A 22,245-nucleotide genomic window follows, 5' to 3' on the forward strand; every position below is an offset into this window, starting at 1 on the left:
GGTTCTAGCAGGGAACTCAGCTACTTGTATACCCTTGACCGAAGACCGGGCCTCCTCTATCGGGGATGGTCGTCCTCTTTGACCAAGCACGCAGCTTCGGGAGGGACTCACATGGAGTGGTGAGGGAGGAAGGGGACACCCGTCTAGCCAGCCAGATCAGCCGAATCAACACTGGCGATCAATGGGGGGACAGATGTCGCAGCCAGATCGCCCTCACATCCCTTGTTTTGTTATTCTTTGTATTTTGTGTGTCATAAGTTTCTCTGTTTCTTCTTCTTCTCAAAGGACAGGGAGGGTAATTAGGGATTTCCAGTGAAATAATTAATGAGAGATTACCTGTTTATATTAAAAAGGAAGAAGAATATTAGGTAAAAGGAAGACATTTGTTATAATATGGTACTGGCTCACAATGGAGGCAGAAAGTCCCCCCAGCTGCTCCCCACATATCCAGCCCAGGTCTGGAAGCTGAGACATAGGAGCCCCTGGCCTGGTAAAGTCTAGCATTCCGCTCAGATAGGCAGTGGGAATCCAACCACTGTTCTCTGCCTCAACAGAATGGATGATAGACCTGTGGAGGGGCCCCCACTTTATCCAGTACCCCAGTTAAAAGTCAAGTTTTGGAAACACCTTCCCAGCTGTACCCAGAAATAACATTTACCAGCTCTTTGGGCATCCTGAGACCCAGTCAAATTGACACATAAAATTAACCATCACAAAGGAAAAGACAAGCACTAAATACTATTTAAATTCAGACACAATCGACAACTTAGAATGACTACCTACCTATCATGTTGCTAGACACTGTGTTTTCAAAATGATGGGTTAGTTGTGTAGCTTTAAAAAAAGTAAAAACCTACAGACACAAGGTGACATTGAAGTTGTCCCTGAGGAAGGGACACGGGCAAGCGAAGTATGTTATGCCAACCATCGTTCTAGAACAGAGTCCTGATGCACACAGCTTCTTCTACATCCACAGTGACTTCCATGCAGACCAATGGCCTTAAGAAACCTCCCACCTTCGAGAGCCTCACATGAGGGAATGAACTAAGGATTGGGAACTGTGCAACTGACCTTTCTGCTCTTGTTTGGCCCAGAACATTTGCACCCGCTGGCGAATGTGCTTGTCTTCACGGAGTTTCTTCTGCCATTGACGAAGCTCTTGAATCTCAGGATCGCAACGTACCTGCAAAGATCACCAGAAAGCTTTAACAGCCCTCTCTTTGTATTTTTATTTTTAACAAAGTTCTACACTGTTGCACACTAATGACACGTGGAAAAACTTTTACACACCAAGCAGATGTATTATTTATTATTTATTTGACAGTACTAGGACTTGAACTCAGGGCCTCAAATTTGCTAGGTAGGAACTCTACCATTATTTATTTATTTTGTATTTTGCAGTGCTGGGGATCCAGCCCAGGGCTTTGCCCATGTTTAGCAAGCACTCTACCACTGAGCTATGTCTCCACCCCTACTGGATGCACTTTTGAGTCTCAATGAAGCACTCTTGTCAATGAATTATCTACACTGCCAAATCTCATGCTATATTTGAGTTCAAATGGGGTTGTATGAACATTGACATAAGAATGGTAACCTGGGAACATTCTAGATTTGTGCCATCAATGGAAATATAACTGAGTCATGTATACTTTTTCATTTCCTCAATGTTCTTTTAAAAACTAAAAATAAGCAGGTGAGACTGCTTCTCAACAACCAAAGATTTATATAGTCTGAAGAGAAACCACAAGATGAGATGGCTTTTGAAAGTGTATCTTAGCTGGGTGCTGGTGGCTCACTTCTGTCATCTTAATTACTCAGGAAGCTGAAATCTGAAGATCAAAGTTCAAAGCCAGACCAGACAGATAAATCCAAGAGACTCTGATTTCCAATTAACCAGTAAAAAGCCAAAAATGGTGGGAGGGGGACCTGGGTCAAGTGGAGTGCCATGAGTTGAAAAAGCCAAGCTAGAACACACACACACACACACACACACACACACACACACACACACACACAATAATGTACCTTATTTTAACTGCAATATCACAGAGCTTTTGTCATTTCAATGCTAAGGCACATGGCACTTTTTTGAACTTAACAACACCATTTTGGATAGCTGTATTTCAAGTGTTCTTACTGGTGCCTTATTCTATTGGACAACAAGGTCTATAAGAATCTATGAGTGTCTGGAAAGCAGTATGGAGGTTCCTCAAAAGACTCCACATAGAGCTCCCTTATGACCCAACAATCCCACTTTTGGGCATTTACCCAAACGATCATAAACAAGGTCATAACAAAGCTTCCAGCACAACCATGTTTATCGCAGCATTATTTACCAGAGCTAATTTATGGAACCAACCCCGATGCCCCTCAGTAGATGAATGGATCGAGAAAATGTGATACACACACACACACACACACACACACACACACACACACACACACACACACACACACACACATATACACAAATGGAATTCTATGCCTCCATCAGAAAGAAAGACATTGCCTCTTTCATTAGGAAATAAAAAGACTTGGAAAAAATCATATTAAGTGAAGTAAGTCAGGCCCAAAGAAACATAGGTCCCATGGTTTCCCCTATTTGCAGTGATTAGTACATATCTAGGACAAGCAGAGTAGGTCAAAGGCTATGTACATATGACCATGAGATAATGTTAAACAAAATGCACCCCAAGACAGGGACACAAGAGGTTTTTGGGGTTTTTTCTTGCTTGCTAGTGTTTTTAATGTACTTACAATGCACTATGTGATTCTTTTGTTTCTATTGTATGTTCTCCTGCCATGGAATAACCTGTTTCCCCTGGATTTGATGCCGGTGTTCTGCACCTTGTATATATATTTTTTTTAATTTGGGGAGGGGAAGGGATATTGCAGAACGCTTAAACGGGGATACAGGCTGACCCATTGTGACAAAGATATGTACAGGACACTACACTGAAAACAAACTTTACAATATGGGGGGGGTGGGAGGAGTTGGGGGGGAGGGAAGTGATGGTAGGGGGAAAATAAAGGAGAAGGTAACAATGCTCGCTACGAAATGTACTCATTACCCTACTCATGAAACTGTAACCCCTCTGTACAACATTTTTATAATAATAAAAAAATAAAATAAAAAAGACACAAAAATGTCTTGTGTGGATGCTAATTTTTATTTGGCTTGTTTTTGTGTTGAGGATGGAACCTTGCTAGGCAAGCACTCTATCACTGAGCCCAGGTGGCAACTTTTCTAAAAATGCCCATGAAACCATCAAATTCTTATTAATGACTAATGTAACCCAGGGCGCCATGTTGGTTCCAAAAGCCAACTATCTATAAGACACCCCGCCCCCTGCCCTGAGGATAGAACCTCAGCTCTGCTGAGGAACCTAACAAGTTGTTTAAGGTCTCCAAGCCTTAATTTCTTCATCCATAAAAATATTTACTCCCTAATGAGAAAAAGCTGTGACAATGCATCTAAAACGCTAAAAATATAAGCTCTCAATATCTTAACATCTTTCTTTTTCCTTCCTTCTTCCTTCCTTTTTCTCTTTCTCTCTTACGACATTTCTGCTATGCCCTGATATACTAAAGATTATACTGAAGACCTTTAACCTCAAGACAATCCAGTTTCAACATACAGGTAAAAATCTCTTTTAATCACCCAATAAAATATTTGCACTTGCTGGGTGCCAGTGGCTCACACTTGTAATCCTGGCTACTCAGGAGGCTGAGATCTGAGGAGCATGGTTCAAAGCCAAACCGGGCAGGAAAGTGTTATGAGACTAATCTTTAATTATGGATCAGAAAACCAGAAGTGGAGCTGTGGTTCTAAAGTGTTAGAGCATTAGCCTTGAGCAAAAAAGCTCACAGCACCCAGTCCTTGAGTTCAAGCCCCATGGAAAAAAAAATGTACTCACAACTCATTGATTCCATTTTCTCTCTGTAAGGAAGCTTTGTTGAAGATCTTTTTCTTTAGCAAAATCAAAACAAGACCAAAGCTGGCTTCTCATTCTGGTTGTTATGTTTTTTATGGTCTCAAGGAACTCATTTTGCAAACTGGTAGATAGCATCTAGCCACTGGCACTGAGCCCAAAATTCTTCTGCAAAAGGACACCGTGCCTCTTAAGAGTGGTTTGGGGCTTTCAGGGAGGGTTGTTCCCAAGCAGAAGCGGTGTCAGTCCAGGCTGAGTGGTGAATTCAGTCAGGTGGATGTGAAGGGTAGTCATTTAACTAAATAGAAAATATCAGTAGTCCTTTATCATAAAAACCATCTGTAGCCCTGACAATGATTTTTTTTATTTGTTTGTCTTAAAGTCTATTTTCTCTGCTACTAAATGTTAGGTCACCCTGCTTAAGTTAGTACTTGTGTTGTAGATCTTGTGCCAGTCCTTTACATTCCCATGTGTGTTTGTGTGTGTGTTTGTGTGTGTGTGTGTGTGTGTGTGTGTGTATGTGTGTGTGTGTGTGTGTGTGTGTGTGTGTATGTGTCTGTCTGTCTGTCTGTACTAGTACTCAGGCTTGAACTCAGAGCTTGGGCACTGTCCCTTAGTTTTGTTTTGTTTTGTTTTTCACCCAAGGCCAACACTCCATTACTTGAGCTACAGCTCAGAGATCAGAGTCGCAGTTTCCTGCCCAGGCTGACTTTGAACTGTAATCCTCAGACCTCAGCCTTCTGAGTAGCTACTGGCACCCAGCCATTTCCCTTCTATTAGTAGTATTACATTGGGCTTCATTGTGACATTTTCATACATGTAAACAACATATCCCAATTGATCTCACCTCCTTTCCTGCTCTCCCCATCTCTCTTCCTCCTTCTTGAAACAATTTCAACAGGTTTCATTTTTCTATTTTCATACATGCAAATAACTATGAGGACCGTGTTCATCCTCAGTCTCCCTCGTCATCAGCCCTCCCTCCTTCTGCTAATACCCGCTATCCTCATCTGAGCCTGTTTTATTTTCCTGTCACTCATTTTTTAAAGTGTGTATTAACTGTATACCAATGGGTTTCACTATAGTATTTCAGACGTGCATATATTTTCATTAGAATAGCCCTCCCTATTAATTTCTCTTTTTCTGATCCTCACCCCTTAAAGACCAACAGCCTTTATCAAAGTGCCTTGCTTGCAACCATTTGGGGTCATTTGTGTCACCAATACCTCTAGCAGAGAGGCAGTTTCATCTTGAAATCCCATCTGAAAATCAGAGGAGTTTATTCTATTTGCTTTTACTATGGTTAGTGATATATTTGTTTGTAGCTCCCTTGCCTTTTTTTTTTTTTTGTAAATCAAATTTCTATTTTCCTTTCTTGCTCTTGATTTCCTATATTCCAGGTGCTTCCTTCTTATGTGTTAGTATACATTCTACTTTTTTCTTTAATGTTCGTACAATGTAATAACCAAGTTTAAAGAAGAAGGAATCTATCTAGCCTTTCAAACAAGGCAGAGACATTAGAATGCTTCAACTCTAATCTTGCTCTCAACTTTCATTAATTTTGCTCTCAACTTTCATATTATTGTTGTCTGGTGTTTGGTTTTCCTCGTCTTTATCTCCATCTGGTTCTTACTATTGGGGTCTATTGACTTCTTTCAACACAGGGTCCTGCACCCCCTCCCTCTCCTTCCTGATGGATCTGGTTTCCTTCTGATTCCAGTATATCATTTAGGAGATCTTTCAGCAAGAGACATGTCTGAAAATGCCTCTTATTTATAGCTCCTTCTCCCAATGATGGTTTCGTGGGTGTATAATTCTAGGTTCCGTGTGATTTGCCCTCAGGACTAGGAGATATTACTCTTTGGCTGTCTTCTGGCATATTCTGTTGATCACAAGTCTGTAATCAGCCTCTTGTTTCTCCTGTGTGGGTGAGCTTTCCTGTAAGACAGCTCTAAGGCATCTTTTCTGCTTTTGGCATATCCCATAGTTTCATCATGAAGCATTTTTTTTTTTAATTTGGTGTGGCTTTGTCTATATTTAGCTGGTTCAGGATCTGCATGTCTTCAACTTCAGAATATTCTCAGTGTCCTTGGAAACATGGTTTGTCCTTCTAGGGTTCCTATTACATTTGTGTTAGGTCGTCTCCTTCTGACCTTGTCTCTTCAAATGCTTTTTCACATTCCCTCGTCTCTGTGGGTCAGCATCATTCTCTCCCCAGGAGCTGTCTCTCAGTCTACTAAGTATTGCTCTAGCTGTGTCTACCTACTAGTTAATCCACCCCTGAAATCCACCTGCTTTCTGAAATCACTGAAAGACTACTTTAGTCCATTCACTCAGGTGTTCGCACTTCTAGAATTTGTACTTAGTCCTTTTCTGTTGCCATACTGCCTTAGTCTTTTCAGCAAGGTTTAATTACTTTTTCTACTAAATCTCTATAATTGTTCCTTATTTGATAAACTCAACTTGCTGTTCTTGGGAACCTGAATTTTTGTATCAACTTGCTATCTTCGGAACCTGAATTTTTGTAGTTGGTTCTATTTGCTGACTCCCTTCTTCCTTGTCAGATTGATTGATTTATAATGAGCATATAACTATCGAAGGTCATAGTTCCGACTCTGTTTGCCCAGGTCTCAGCTCATGTTTCTTATCCAAGGCCAGTAAATGTTGTTTTGTTTCGTTTTGAAAAGAATCAGATAGTAAATATTTTTGTCTTTGGTACCATGCAGTCTCTGTCAGAGCAACTTTGCCATTATATCACAAAAGTCAATGTAGACAATGTTCAATATGGGCATGGTAGTGTTCCAATAAAACTTCACAAAAGATCAGAGAAGAAGCCAGGTACTGGTAGTTCATGCCTGTAATCCTAGCTACTTAGTAGACTGAGATCTAAGTATGTGGTTTGAAGACAGCCTGGGTAAGAAAGTCTGTGAGACTCTTAGCCAACAGAAAACCAGAAGTGGTACTGTGGCTCAAAGTGATAGAGCACTAGCCTTAAGCTCAGAGCGCTAGCTCAGAGAGTGTCCAGTCCCTGAGTTCATGATCATATAAATAAATAAACAGGAAGGGGGCTGGATGTTGCCTTGCCCATCAATTATAATTTGCCAACCCCTGCACTTACTATTGAGTGAACAGTAAAGCTACAGCCCTACCCTCTTCTTTTTTCTCCCTTCCTTCTACATGTATTGTGTTAATTTTACTGCAAGACATTGTCCTAAACTCATCCAATGGCACTGATACCACTTAGGGCACATGTTAAAAACACAGCCCTAGAGCCCTATCCCTGAATGTTCTCATCCACTCGTGTGAAATGGACGGAAGATTTCTTTGGTATGTTCAGCCTGATCCCCAGGAGATTCTAGCAAGGTTTGGGGTGTCCTGCTCTCCTGCAAGAAACACTGCCAGACCCACCCCTAACATCTGTAGGGCCTCTGTTTCTGTTTCGTCAGGAATGCCTCCTAGCTGACTGCAAATCCTGACCTCCTGAGGCAAGCGGGAGTGCTGGGTTATTAGTGGCAGGTCAGGAAGGCGCGGCCCGGTGACTCACAGAGCAGCTGCTCTTGGTGGGGAAGTCTTGCAGTCCTGGGCTGAAAAGGCTTCTCCCAGGAAGCCACGCCTATTCGGCATGAACATCCTTTTAATAATAAAGCCAGGTCACAGTATGTACTTGTACTTCGGAAGAACGGAGTGGAACTTCCCCCAACAGCTCAGTGATGGCAGTTCACATAAAGTTCACCATCTCCTCTGGGGCCCCTTGTTTGCCCACTGAATCAGGGAAGGAGGACATTGCAAAAGCATGTAAGGTATTCGATGAGCTTTCCAGTGATTTATGGGCAGTAAATTATAACAAACTATGCTATTAGTACATAAGGCTTTGTGGGGTTTATTTGGTTGGTAGGTTTGTTGTGCCAGTACTAGGGATTGAACTCAGGGCCTGGGCACTGTTCCTTAGATTTTTCACTCAATGCTAATGCTCTACCACTTGAACTACAACACCTCCACTTTTGGCTTTTTGCTGGTTAATTGGAGACAGGAGTCTCTCAGATTTGTCTGCTTGAGCAGGCAGGCTTCAAACCAAGATCCTCAGGCCTCAGCTTCTTGATTAGCTAGGATTATAGGCATGAGACATCAGTGCCCAGCAATACACAATGCTTTGACCCCTGCCTTCCCACTGGTATTTAGAGGTGATGTTTATGTCAATTTCCACTCGTGCCAGGGCTACTCCAGGAGTTTTATACATATTAATTGCCTATCAATAAAGTAGGCACTATTGCTGTCCATTTTTAACCAATAAACTAATCCCTAGACAGGAGAAACACTTTCCTGGTTGAGAACTTCCTGCAGCCCTGACCTTGAACCCCAACAGTCAGAATGTGAAGTAGTAGTTCTCAGGGCTGTTCATTGGAGTTGCTTAGGCAAATAAATAAAAAAAATCCTGTGATTTCACAGATGGCTTCAGAGCTGTGCAGGAAGTTCAGAGGTACAGGTAAGATTGGCAGCCTTGGCTCTAAGTGTGCGCACATCACTCATCCACAGCTCTTTCTTCCCATCAGAGAACCTTGGGATCCAGGTAAGCCTCATGACCTGCCTTGACCCACAAAAGGTAACACAAGTGCTGCTCTGCAGGTTCCAGAGTCTGGGCCTCTGAGGCTGGAAGGTTCTGGCTTTGCCTCATTCCCTTGATCCCTTCTGCCATCAGTTATAAGCACTGGCCAGGCCCGTCAGAGCTGAACTTGGCCACAAGTGAACCCAGGGGAGACCAACAAAGGAACACCTAGCCCAGACACAGCATCGTGGGGAAAAAAATCAACTGTTTGGATTTAAGTCACCCAGTATTAGGACCGCTTGTTATTGCGCAGAAGGGAGTAAATCTCTGCTATGGACCATCCCTGTTAACTCTGCCTTGAAAGGAAGTCATTCAGCACCTCAAAGAAAAGGACTCTGGGAGAGTTGGGAACAGAGATGCCAGAGAAGTGCCACAGGCCAGGTCTTAGCAGGTACTCATATTATGTTCTGCTGATTTTAAAAATAAGGCCTTGCTATGGCACCTAGACTGGTCTTGAATTCATGATCCTCTTGCCTCGGCCTTCTGAATGCTGGGATTACAGGCCTGCACTACCACATCTGGCCAGAAATTCTTGCTTACTTTAAGCAAAGGGCTCTTTGAATGATCTGGCCAGTCCTGCTTATGTGTGGTTTCCTCATTTACTCCTTTTACAACCCTAGGAACAAGGGTTATTCTCAGCCATATTTTAGGGTGAAAAAAGGGAGGCTCTGAGAAGTTCATTGCTAACCCAAGGTCTCATGCAAGGGAGGAAGGATTGATATCCTGGCTGCTCAAGCCCTGAGCTCCAAGGCCAGCCCACTGGGGTGAACCCTAAGTATACCATGGGCAAATCTTGGGTTTGATTTAGCAGCTTCCTCCCTCCCACGTTCTTGGGGGTATACTATGACTAGGTAGTTATAAGGGGGAGGGGGTTCCTTACAGCCTAGCAAACTGGCAAATCCTTTCCCAGGAGGGAGATGCATTTCTAACTATTACTCTGAGTATATTTCAACACAAGAGCAGGTGGGGGAAGGGCAAGGGGAAGGGCCTGGCCTGGAAAGCTAAGCTCAGGGCAACCCGAAGCCTCTGTGTGCAGTGCTGGCCTAGTTCAGGCTTCAGGGCGGGGATTGGGGGACAGGGGAGGGGGAAGGCGCGGGGGGGGGGGGGGGGCGGGGGGTAGGGCTGCCATTGCCCTGAGAACTGAGGCTAGAGGCTGACCATGGAAATGAGGCGCCCACCCTCTGAGGGTACAGCCAGAATCCTACCAGGCACACACAAAAGGTCTTCTTTATCACCAGAGCTCAAGGACATTTTAAAGACCCAGGATTTTCTTGGATGGGAAGTAAAGCCAGCATTTAGGGGTCACTGTCAGGAAATGGTCAGGAATGTGTTCTCAGAGAAACTCAGGCAGATCAGAGGACGTCAGTAAAGAAAAGAGCTGGTAGTTCCAAATCCTGATCCAGGGCCAGGTACTATGTGGAGTGCTGGTGTGCCCCATTATCATCAGCACCCTTGTACAGAACCCAGGGAGGGGAAGAGAAGCGCTATTAACAAGAAAGAAAACTGAGGCTTAGGAAAACCATTTTACTGAAGGCCACAGCATTTGTAAGCCAGGATTTGCAATTGTCACCTACAGCACTGCTTCCAAAGTTTAGAAGCCAAGAATCATCCTGAGGACCTTATTCAAAGCCAAGTGGGAGCCAAGAATGGTAGCTCATGCCTGTGATTCCAGCTATTCCAGAGACAGATTGAGATGATCATGGTACAAGGTCAGAATGGGGGAAATGTTAGGGAGACACTATCTCAGCCCCCAAGGTGCATGCCTGACAGTGGTCCCAGCTGTACTAGAGGTCTTAGGTAGGGGGGATCAAAGTCCACACTGGCCCTAGGCAAACACTCAAAACTTTATCTGAAAAATAACTAAAAAAGCAAAAGAAAGAAAAGGAAAGTAAAAGGCAGAGTTTTTCTTAATTAATCTATTCTACTGCATTCAAATTTTCTATCAAAGTAACTGCAAAAACAAACAACAACAACAAAAAAAAACTCACAGCCTGCAGTAGTAGAGTATTTGCCTAGAATGTGAAAGACTCCAGTTCACTCTCCAGCAACACCACACACAGAAGTACACACGCGTGTACTCCAAAGTAGTCAAATATTTAATTACCTTCAACAGCCCTAGGCCTTGTATGATTGAGCAGGAAAATATGACTCACACCTTAGCAGAAACTCCACCAGCCCCTTCCTGAGGCCGGAAGTGCTACTTTAGGTGACATTGGTTCACCTGATGATGCTGGTGGTCCCCAGAGGGGGGGACAGCAGCAATGACTCTAGAGCAGTACAAAGGGAGGAAACCTGCTTTGCCTACCCCCACCTGCTCCCACTGTCCAGGAAGCAGCTGCCTACCAGGGACGGGAGAGGGAGGAAGAGGAAGCTCAGGAAAGCCATGAGGCAGCCCAGTGACAGGAGGAAGCCAAGCAGCTGAGAGGAAGCAGAAAGGAAAAGGAACAGGGACCCTAAAACAACTGACTTTATGGGGAAATAAATATGGAGGCTGACCTCTGTCCTGCTTCCTCGGGGCTCCAGTTGGGTCACAGGATTTTGAATGGAAAAAAGACTGGCTGATTTATTACCCATCCGCTACCTGTTGAAAGTATGTCTGCCTTTAGATGTAAGCATTCAGAAGAGATCTAGGTGTGCCAATGTGGTGCCAAATGATTGTGGAAAGTTACAATCTTCCCGGGCTCCATAGATGCCAGCATAAGTACAAGAGCACTGCTATGCACCCCAGGGGTACGAACAGGCCAGTCATGAAACTTCCACATATGTACTCATCAGCAGGCTATGAATACCCGCCTTGTATTTCTTCTCTTCTGGTGCTCCACAGTGGAATAATATTTGGCAATAAAGAAGAAAGGGACTTCCCAGACACCTAGATACAAAGAGAGAACTTCAAGTGCATCAAGCTAAGGCCCCGTCCTTTATGATGCCATTTATATCATATTCCAGAAAAGGCAAAAACTACCAGAGCAGAAAACAAATCAATTTCTGAGGACCACAAAAGAAAATGAAGGAATGTTGGGGATGATGTACAATGTGTTCTATATCTTAGCTGTGGTAATGGTTAGGTTATCAAAACTCAAGAATCTGGACATCAGACAGGGTAAACTTTACTGTCTGTAACATGTAACTCATGAAACCTAGCTGAACACACGTATCTACTGCTAGAATGGTTAAAATTCAAAAAGACTCTCTAGTTGTGGTGGCACAAGTCTCTAGTCCCAGCTTCTTGGGAAGATAAGGCAGGAGAATCCTTGGAGTCTAGGAGTTCAAAGCCAGCCTGGGAAATATAACAAGACCTATCTCAAAAAAAAAAAGTAGGACTGACCATACCAAGTGTTGATAGGGACATGGAGCAGCCAGGTGCCAGTGGCTCACCTGTAATCCTAGCTACTCTGGAGGCTAAGATTTGATGATCATGATTCAAAGCCAGCCCAGGCAGGAAAGTCTGTGAGACTCTTTTTTTGGGGGTCTGATCGTGCCTGAACTCTTGGCCTGGGCGCTGTCCCTCAGCTCTTCAGCTCAAGGCTAGCACTCTACCACTTGAGCCACAGCGCCACTTCCGGCCTTTTTATTTTTGCTTATGTGGTGCTGAGGAATCGAACCCAGGGCCTCATGCATGCAAGGTAAGCACTCTACCACTGAGCCACCTTCCCAGCCCTGTGAGACTCTTATCTACAATAAACCACCAGAAAACCGGAAGTGGCATTGTGGTTCAAGTGGTAGAGCTGAAGAGCTGAGTGACAGTCCCTAGGCCCAGAGTCCAAGCCCTATGACCAAAAAAAAAAAAAGACATGGAGCAACTAGAACTCTCCCATGTTGCTGGTAGAAATGCAAAAATTAAGAGGGAGAAGAGGAAGTGTGTATATGTGTATTTGTATAAGAGAAGGGGAGAGACAGAGACAAAGAGAAAGAAGGAAGGAAGGAAGGAAGGAAGGAAGGAAGGAAGGAAGGAAGGAAGGAAGGAAGGAAGGAAGGAAGGAAAGAAAAGAGACGTGTGAGAAGGGAAAGAGATGGAGTTCTGCAAACAGGCAGACCTAGGCTTGAATTCTGTTTCTACCACTCACCTCTGTACAGTGTTGGGCAGGTGGCACAGGGCCTATGAGCCATGGCAGTCCATCTACACATGAGAAAAAGGTACACACATGTCCACTTTATAGGAACAGGGCAAGGTGGGGAACAGCTTATGCTTATGCAATGCTAGTGCAGAGCCTGGAACATAGCAAGTGACTCAAAATCCCAGATTTGCCTACTCCCTAATACTTTCATTTTTTTCTTAGCTCCTTGGGGATTGAAGGGATTTACTATAATGTGCACCTTTGTTCTTGGTGAGGCCTTCAATGAACATCTGTCACATGGCAGAAGGAACAAATAAAGCCACATGCCAATGGAAGGCCAGAGGCCTCTGCGCAAGTAGAGAGGCAAAACAGGTAGCCAGGGCCATTTGGGGAGCACTCCACTGAATGTGAGCCAGTCCTGTCTGCATCCTCAGTCTAAAACCAAGGCTTCAATATTTCTGAGAACTTTGAAAAATTCATTCCATATGTTCAGTGGGACTTATACAGATATCCCTGGCATCCAAGGCTGGCCTCTGGCCAAAGCTTGAGACCCCCATCTGGAAAATAAACTAAAACAAAAAGGACTGGGGGTAGGGATCAAATGGTAGAGTGCCTGTATGGTAAACTATAGGCTCTGAGTTTAAATCCAGGACCACCACAAATCAATCTATGTAAACCTACCTACCTACCCACCCGTCCACCCATCCATCCATCCATCCATCCATCCATCCATCCATCCATCCATCCATGTCTGAGATGGCTAAGGATCTGAACTGGGTTTGAATTCTGTGTCAGTAAGGGAAGGGAGTGGGTGAAAACATATGGAAATAGTTCATGAATCAGTGTCAGACATGGGGGTTTCACAAGAGGGAAATCCCCAATTCATAATTCTGCTGGGGGGGGGGGCCTGGACAGATATTGCTTCTCAGGTCATGGGGCCATGCTCTCTACCTCCCTGAGGCTGCTGAGATAAGAGGTGGCTGTGCACTAACACAGGGACTTGGAGGGGACCTGATATACTGTACCCCATTTTTAGCATTCCTTTTGTGCAATACTATGTCTGATTTTTGCCAGCAGCGACTGCCCACCTGGCAACAGACATCAGCCAGGAAGGAAATTCCATCTTCCCTGTCTGATGCTCAGATGACTCCAAAGCTGAAGCTCTGGTGTCGGGCCCACGTGGGAGCCGTGCTTTCCAGTAGTTTGGTTCACAGGACGAGGCCCTGGGGAGGAGCTGGCTGGCAATGGTAGCCATGAAGGAATAGGCCTTTCTCAAGTGTAGTCTCTGGAGAATTAACATGCACAGCCAACAAGGTCAAGGGTCCTGGTGAACAGGCGTGTCCCTGCCCACATTCAAGTGGCTGTGTGTGTGTGATCAGAGGAGGTTTGTAAAGGGCAGAGATCCAGGTTTTACTCTTCTTTGAGGGGTCGGGGAAAGGTGTATGAGGCAGGGCCTCATGAGGAAAATCATTCCAGGAATCCAGCCACTTATTTCAAAAATTCTAACCACCCCCTTCTATGGGCTACGAGCTCAGGACACAAAGTAAGGAAGTCAAACCTCTGCTCTCTAGACAAGTAAGTGAATATTCAACATGGTATCAGATAGGTAATATGACAGGAAGAAAACAAAGATCAGAAGTGATTAAGGAGCTGGGAGCTGGTGGCTCATGCCTGTAATCCTAACTACTCAGGAGGCTGAGATCTAAGGACAGCGGTTCAAAGCCAGCCCAGGCAGGAGAGTCCATGAGACTCTTTATCTCCAATTAACCACCAGAAAACAGGAAGTGGCACTGTAGCTTAAGTGGTAGAGCACTAGCCTTGAGCTAAAGAGCTCAGGGACAGCACCCAGGCCCAGAGTTCAAGCCCCACAACCAAAAAGGGTACTGTTTGTAGAAAAGGTGGCCAGCAGAGAAGAACCCCTAGGAAGTGAGGGAGGACACTATGACTGACAAGTGGCAGGTGCAATGACCAAACAGCAAGTGCAAAGACCCTGAGATAGGAGCCTGCTTGGGGTCACTGAGGAATTAAAGAGGCCACGAACTGGAGTTGTTGTTTGTGGGTTTATTTTTTGCCAGTTGTGAATACTGAGTCTAAGTAATGTCAACTTGTCCTCAATGCAATCTTGATGTTTTTGTTTTCTGAGAACTCTAGAGGTGATATAGGTCATTCCCAGAACTGCAGATATGACATGGGTTGTTAGACTCCCAAGAAATCTCTACCCTTAGTTATTAAAATCCCTTCCCCTGATTGCTCCTCCTGGATAAACTCTATAATATCTAATTGCTCTCCTTAGTTAACCCTTAACTGGCTTGTTTTGCACTCTTTGTTAGTCCCCATACCATGTGACATCTGCCTTGACATCATTTTTGCCTTTATAAACTTTGTGCTCACTGCATTCAGGACAGCGAGGTTTTCTTGGGACTCGAGTCCACTTGCAGTCACCAGATTTCTAATAAAGACTCTGATTCAACCTCTCAAAGTACAGCTTCTCTGTATCTCGCTGATGGAATTCACATATAACAGAGCTCAGGGTATGGGTGTTGTCCCTCAACATTTTTGCTCAAGGCTAGTGTTCTACTACTCAGCCACAGTACCTTATGTTAGAGATAAGAGTCTCACAGACTTCTCTGCGAGGGCTGGCTTAAAACCAGTCCTCAGATCTCAGTCTCCTAGGATAATGAGAGCCACCAGTACATGGTTCGTTTGTGGTTTTCTTAAGAGAGGTCCTTGCAATGTAGGCCAGTCTGGCCTGGAACTCACAATCCCCTTATCTCAGCATCTGGAGTTCTGGGATTACAGGTAAGCAACACTATGTTCCACCTTTGCTTGGCTGTGTGTGTGTGTGTGTGTGTGTGTGTGTGTGTGTGTGTGTGTGTGTGTGTGTGTGTGTGTGTGTGTGTGTGTGTGTGTGTGTGTGTGTGTGTGTGTGTGTGTGTGTGTGTGTGTGTGTGTGTGTGTGATATTTGAGAGCTTGAATTAGGGCCTGGTGCTCTTGCTTAGCTTTTATCTTTTATGCTCAAGACTAGTGCTCTACCACTTTAGCCATAACTCTACTTCTGGCTTTTTGCTGGTTATTAGATTAGAGTCTCATAGACTCTTCTGCCTGGGCTGACTTTGTACCATGATCAGATTTCAGTCTCCTACTAGCTAGGATTTATAGGCATGAACTATCCATGCCTTGCAGGAGCTCACGGTATTAAAAACATGGGGCATATTTCTGTTCAGCTAGAGTATCATAAGCAAGAATGTTAGGCTGCTGAGCAAGACTTCAGTTGCATATTCCCACCTCAAAATGATATGCCTCATGGCCCAGCTTTGCAGCTGCCTTTCTTTTCCTCTCTGTGGAAAACCACCGCTTTCCAGCTGGAATTCCTGCTTGCAGCAGGAAAATATGGGGGGAAGGGAAAAACCTTCCTTGGATACTGTTTTCAGGCCCTTTCCTGGGCTGTGGGACCCTGCTCTTGGGCTGTGTTTGCCATTGATCAGATCTCTGAACAGAAGTAAGTGGTTTTCAGGAAACAGTAAGATAAATCAAAGCTGTGTGAACACCACCAATCTCATGTAGGGTCCTCAGGATGCTCTTCCGGTAGACTCTTTGATCCACAGTGCAGACTGTCCTCCAAATGACTTGAGGTCTGTGATTTCCTGCCAGCAATGACCCCTAAGACACCCTACAGGAGGTCTACAGGCAAAATAATCACACTTCTTAGAGGTCTACAGGCAAAATAATCACACTTCTCAAGAGATGGATTGTTGTTTTGAGGTGGTGTCTTGCTATGTTGCCCAGGCTGGCCTTGAACACTTGCCTCTGCTTCCCAAGTAGCTGGCACTCAGCCATGCACAGACCCAACATACACAGAGCCCTGAGTCTTGGCTCTGGTTGCCTCTTTAGTCATGTCTGGCAGGCTCCTCTCAGTGGTGAGATGGTCACCAATAGCCTGGTGACTGGTAACCCCAGTGATGATAGTGGCTTTGTCCCAGCTATTCTAGTGATAGTTTTTCCAATAGAGTCTCCCAAGTCTTACTGGCCTGAATGAGGTCCCCTGGCCATCATGTCCAAGCTGGCCCAATCCAGGAGTGGCCTTTCCACCAACTCTGCCCTCTGGTTGATAGCAAGCTCTTTCTCCAGGGGGTGCTGCATCCACACTCAGCCTGCTGTCGACATTTACTATAAAGTATAAGTGCACAGATTTTCCACCATTTACTGTGAGAAGAGAGACCCCAGTCTCGGCTCATTCGTTGCACTCTTATTTTAAGTTTGCAAGGTTGTGATAGTGACTTACCAGGGTGTTAATCCATAAATAGGGGTGATGGCTGGTGGCCTCTGTGATCCTCAAGGTATCCCAAGGCCTAGAAGAATGGAACTGGGAGGAGGGAACTGCCAACACTCACTACCAAGGTGTCCAGACTGAGTTAGGATCAAACAGAACAAAGGAGGAGAAGGCCTCATTAGACACACACGTAGTGGGTCCATCTGGTCCTTGTCTCCCAAGTCACTAAGGAAATTAACCACTGTGATCCATGGAGAGCAGCAGTCCCCACTGCCCTCTCTCCATACTTGCTCACCAATGCCCTCTGGAATGGTACAGCCGGAAGAGCACTCGGATACTGTGAAACGTGGCTGCTACAGAAAGGACAGTTGTCAGAGGATCAGATTTCTTTTTTTTCTTTTTTCTTTTTTTTTTTTTTTTTTTTTTTTGTCGGTCGTGGGGCTTGAACTCTGGGCCTGGGCGCTGTCCCTCAGCTCTTCAGCTCAAGGCTGGCACTCTACCACTTGAGCTACAGCGCCACTTCCGGTTTTCTGGGAGATAGGAGTCTCACGGTCTCTCCTGCCTGGGCTGGCTTTGAACCACGATCCTCAGATCTCAGCCTCCTGAGTAGCTAGGATTACAGGCATGAGCCACCAGCGCCCGGCCAGAGGATCAGATTTCATTAAATGCATTAAATGCAAATAATGATTAAAATGCATTGAAACACACACACACACACACACACACACACACACATACACACACACACACACACACACACACACACATACACAGCCAATTTGGCATGGTGAAACAATCTGAAAGAAACCAGGGAATGGAATGTCTGCTTCTGCAGAAGTGATTCACGTTTAGTTTTAAAAAAATCAAAAACTATCAGAGGGCACAGTCCAAAAAAAAAACAGGTGGAAAGTGCAGCAGTGGAGCACACTGGCTGCATTGGATATTGATAAAAGTGAACTATACAACTTGTGGGTAGAGACGGGAGGGAGGGAATGGGAGAGACTGAAGGAACAGATGACACTGTACGAAGGGAAATATACTCATTACCAGACACATGGAAAATGTAATCCCTCTGTATATCACCTCTATAACAACAATCAAGTAAATTAAAATAAACTATCAGGGACCTATTTACTAGGCTAATTATAAATTGACAGCCCCCCAAGAAGAGTTCACAATGCTACAAATAGCATTTTCTGGCATGTGGTACTTCTGTGAATGCTGTCAGCTAAGACATTTTTAATGAGCTCTCTGGCTAGCATTGTGGTAGACGAGTGAGGATCTTGGCAGCTTTGGTGGGTTTTAAGACTTCCAGGCAAGATGATTACTTGGCCTTGTAAAGGAAGGAAGCTGTGACACACATGACAACACAGTGGCAGGAACCAACACAGAACAAGTACTGGGTGACTATACTTGTAAGAGGTCCTCAGACCACTTGTCAGAGAAGGATGAGGCTGGAAGTTCTGTTTATCTCTTTGAGGAACTGCCAGATTGTTTTCCAAAGTGGCTGTACCACCAGGCACTGGTGGCTCACACTTGTAATCCTAGCTACTCAGGAAGCTGAGATCTGAGGATCACAGTTCGAAGCCAGCTTGGACAGGAAAGTCAGTGAGACTCTTATCTCCAATCAACCACTAAAAAAATACAAGAGTAGAGATGTGGCTCAACATACTAGAGCACTAGCCTTGAGCAAATAGCTCAGGAATGGCATAAACCCTGAGTTCAAGCCCCAAGATTGACAAAAATAAAACAAAACAAAGTGACTATACTATTATACATACTCTTAGCAATACACGAAGGCTCCAAGTTCTCTCTGCCCTTGTGGTTTTTCTCATTATAGTCACACAGGTGGGTCAAAGGTAAGAGCTCACTGTGACTTTGATTCACACCATATTCTTTTCTTGTCTTTTTTCTTTTTTCTTTTTTTTGGGGTCGGTCATGGGGCTTGAGCTCTTCAGTTCAAGGTGAATGCTCTACCATTTGAGCCACAGCACCACTTCTGATTTTCTGGTGGTTAATTGTAGATAAGAGTCTCACAGACTTTCCTGCCCAGTCTGGCTTTGAATCTCGATCCTCAGATCTCAGCCTCCTGAGTAGCTAGAATTATAGGTGTGAACCACCTGGTTCCCGGCTTCTGACCATCTTCTTCACATGGGATTATTTGCATATATATTGATATATTGTCTTTGAAGAAATGTCCATTCAAAGCCTTGACAGTTTCATAGTTGTTTGTATTTTTTTCTTGTCAAGTTGTGAGTGTTCTTTATATATGATGGTTAGTAGACTTCTAGATACCTGGTTTGGAAATATTTTCTCCCATTCTGTGGCTTCTCTTTTACTCACCTACATTTTTCATTTGCATGAAGCCCAACTTATCTATTTCTCTCTTTTGTCACTCATTCTTTGGGCTGCAGATTGCCATCATGAAAAGGTTCACACTGGACCCACAGCACTGGGAATGTGCTCCAAAGCCCCCTGGCCCGTGGCAGGATGACACAAGCCACTCATAACATTACATACCTGTTGCCCACCAGATTTCTGGGTATGATTTGCTTTGAAGAAAAGGCCAGACTGCTTTAAAATATATCCGAGTTTCCTTCTTTTCTAACACAATGTATTCCTCTCTCTGTCTAGCTATAGGATTATTTTTAGACAATTCAGGCCAATCAGGCCAACTTTCAGAAGCTAGCCAGTTCTTTTCATGAGAATTGCAAAGTAAGTTGTTGCAGTTTTAGTAAGCAGTCCTGGTGTTTGAACTCAGGGCCTCACACCCAAGAGGCAGACATACGACGACCTGACTCATACCTTCAGCCTGCAAAGTAAGTTTTGGCAGAAATTCTTTTTTTTTTGGGGGGGGGGTCCGGTCATGGGGCCTGAACTCTGGGCCTGGGCACTGTCTGGGCACTGTCCCTCAGCTCTTCAGCTCAAGGCTGGTGCTCTACCACTTGAGCCACAGCACCACTTCTGGCTTTTTTCATTTTTGCTTATGTGGTGCTGAGGAATCGAACCCAGGGCCTCAGGCCTACAAGGCAAGCGCTCTACCACTGAGCCACCTTCCCAGCCCAGTTTTGGCAGAAATTCTAAACCACCCTTCAGGGATAGTTTGTAAGGAACCCAGTTTCTGAGTTATGTGTGTGAGAGAGAGTGATCATATCTTTTCTCAAATTCATCTGAGGGTTTTCCTAGGGTCTCTCTGTGAGGCAGAGATCTCCCGTACCCCAAGACAAAGACCACACAGCTACATACAAGCCTTACCAGGTAAGCCCTCCAGAATGCCTGGATGGAGATCGCTGCTTCCTCTTCTGTCAGCAGCAAGGACAGCGGGATTGGTGGCCGAGGGCTGGAAAGGAAGAAAACGGTCACACACAGTCATGAGCACCCGTCCTTTACTTGGCTACACTGACAACACAATGATGTCTCTGAATAAGAGCCTCATCTAGCTCCTTTTTTACACAATGGTCTTTTTTTTTTTTAGCTAGTTCTGAGCCTTGAACTCAGGGCCTGGGCACTGTCCTTGAGCTTTTATGTTCAAGGCTAGTGTTCTATCCCTTGAGCCACAGCTCCACTTCTGGACTTTCCTGACTGGGCTGGCTTTGAACCACAATCCTCACATCTCAGCCTCCTAAGTAGTTAGGATGACAGGTGTAAGCCACTGGCAACTGGCCAACAATGTCATTTCTGGTAGAAAAGCTTTAAGTGTAGCTCATGCCTGTCATCCTAGCTACAGCTGAGATCTAAGGATCATGGTTCCAAGCCAACCCAGGTAGAAAAGTTCATGAGATTCTCATCTCCAATTAACCACCAAAAAGCCAGAAGTGGAGTTATGGCTCAAGTGGTAGAATGCCAGCTGAGCAAGCCAGCCAGCTGAGCAAGCAGGAGGCTCTGAGTTCAAATCCTAGTTCTCACCAAAAGAAAAGAAAATTCTGATTCAGTCTATTTGTTGGAATGAATGAATGCTCTTTTGAATTGCTCCAGAATGAAAGAAACCAAAGCCAGAAGCACTCAGGGTTCAGTGGCCGTTCCTGGACGTGCAGCTGTTCCTGGCTCTGGTGTGCTGGCAGGCCTCATCCCTGCTACAGCACTAAGGCGGGAAAGCCTCCCCCTTCTCTGCAGAGGTAATTACACCCTGGGAATGGCAGCTCTGCTAGCATCGTTTCCCTAATGTTCACTTTCCATTTTTATTCACTTAACGCCCCAAGGGTGGCTAGCTCTCTAGTTTTCCACATAAATGCTTTTCTTCACCCACAGTTCCATTGTTCTTTTTCTTTCATACAAGGGTTTGAACTCAGAGCCTCATATTTGCCAGGCAGATGCTCTGCCATTTGAGCCCCAGCCCAAGCTCTTTGCATTAATTATCTTTGGGGAAGTATCTTGTGTTTTTCCCTGAGCTGGCCTAGACCACAGTCTTCTTATTTATACTTCCCAGGTAGGTGAGATGACAGGTGCATATCACTATACTCAGCTTATTGGTAGAGATGGGGGTCTCAGTAACTTCTTAGCAAGGCTGGCCTTGAACCAAGATCCTTTCAGTCAGTTGCTCTTCTGAGTAGCTGGGAATATATATCTATATCTATATACACACACAAATATACAGATAGATAGATAGATAGATAGATAGATAGATAGATAGATAGATAGATAGATAGATAGATAGATAGATAGAGATAGATATCCGTGAAAACTGGGTTTTTTGATCTGAGGTCCAAAGTCTAGGAGTCCTACATTACACCTGGACAATGATCTAGTGGTCAAATGAAGAGTGAAGGGCAGAGAAAACAGATTTACTGCATGGTAGCCTTGGGAAAGACAGCACTTCAGTACATTCTCAGCCACCTTGGGGGTCCTGATGTCCGGGCATTGGTCTCAGATTAAATAGGGAGAACTGGGATCTGGGATGAGAAAGGTATGCATAGTTAGAACATCTCAAGCCACAGGTATGGCTAGGTTGACTCAGTCCTGGACCAGGGAGGCCCAGGCTGCGCTTTTCAAGCTGATAACGAGGCACCTGTCTAAGAGACAGTTTGCCTCTGTTCACAAGATGCTTCTAGGTGAATCTGTTCTTTCCAGAAGCTGAGGTGATTTTGTACAGAGACTGCAGTAGGCAATGGATCAGATCAAAGGGCAGAGATACAAAGTGGAAGGCGGGCAGGGGAGCACTGGTACCCAGCCTTTAGTTAATGCACAGCCTCAGCAAAAGCAGCCACACCCTGCCCCATCGCTCTTATTTTTTAAAACTCAGTAGTGTCACAGCAACACACCATATCCTTGAAGTAACAGCTACCAGAACAATCTGGGTGTTTCTAAGGAGACTGTGGCACACGGACACTGGCTGAATCTTACCCAGTGCTTCTGAATGCCCCTCAGAGGCCCATTGTGCTGGCATG

At 44.7% G+C, this 22,245-nt stretch overlaps 1 protein-coding gene across 1 annotated transcript in view; it reads right to left on the reverse strand.

Moving 5' to 3' along the window:
* LOC138825585 (IQ domain-containing protein K-like) overlaps positions 1 to 22,245 on the reverse strand; it is a 68,724-nt gene that overhangs the window by 17,309 nt on the left and 29,170 nt on the right. Inside the window, exons 5-6 of the mRNA XM_070020244.1 lie at positions 20,117 to 20,201; positions 1,072 to 1,183 (exon numbers count right to left, since the gene is read on the reverse strand). Of these exons, the coding sequence (XP_069876345.1) occupies positions 1,072 to 1,183; positions 20,117 to 20,201 (197 nt within the window). The remainder of the gene's footprint in view (positions 1 to 1,071; positions 1,184 to 20,116; positions 20,202 to 22,245) is intronic.

Source organism: Dipodomys merriami, unplaced genomic scaffold, assembly GCF_024711535.1.
Source record: "Dipodomys merriami isolate MVZ:Mamm:240054 unplaced genomic scaffold, mDipMer1.0.p SCAF_138, whole genome shotgun sequence".
NCBI lineage: Eukaryota > Metazoa > Chordata > Mammalia > Rodentia > Heteromyidae > Dipodomys > Dipodomys merriami.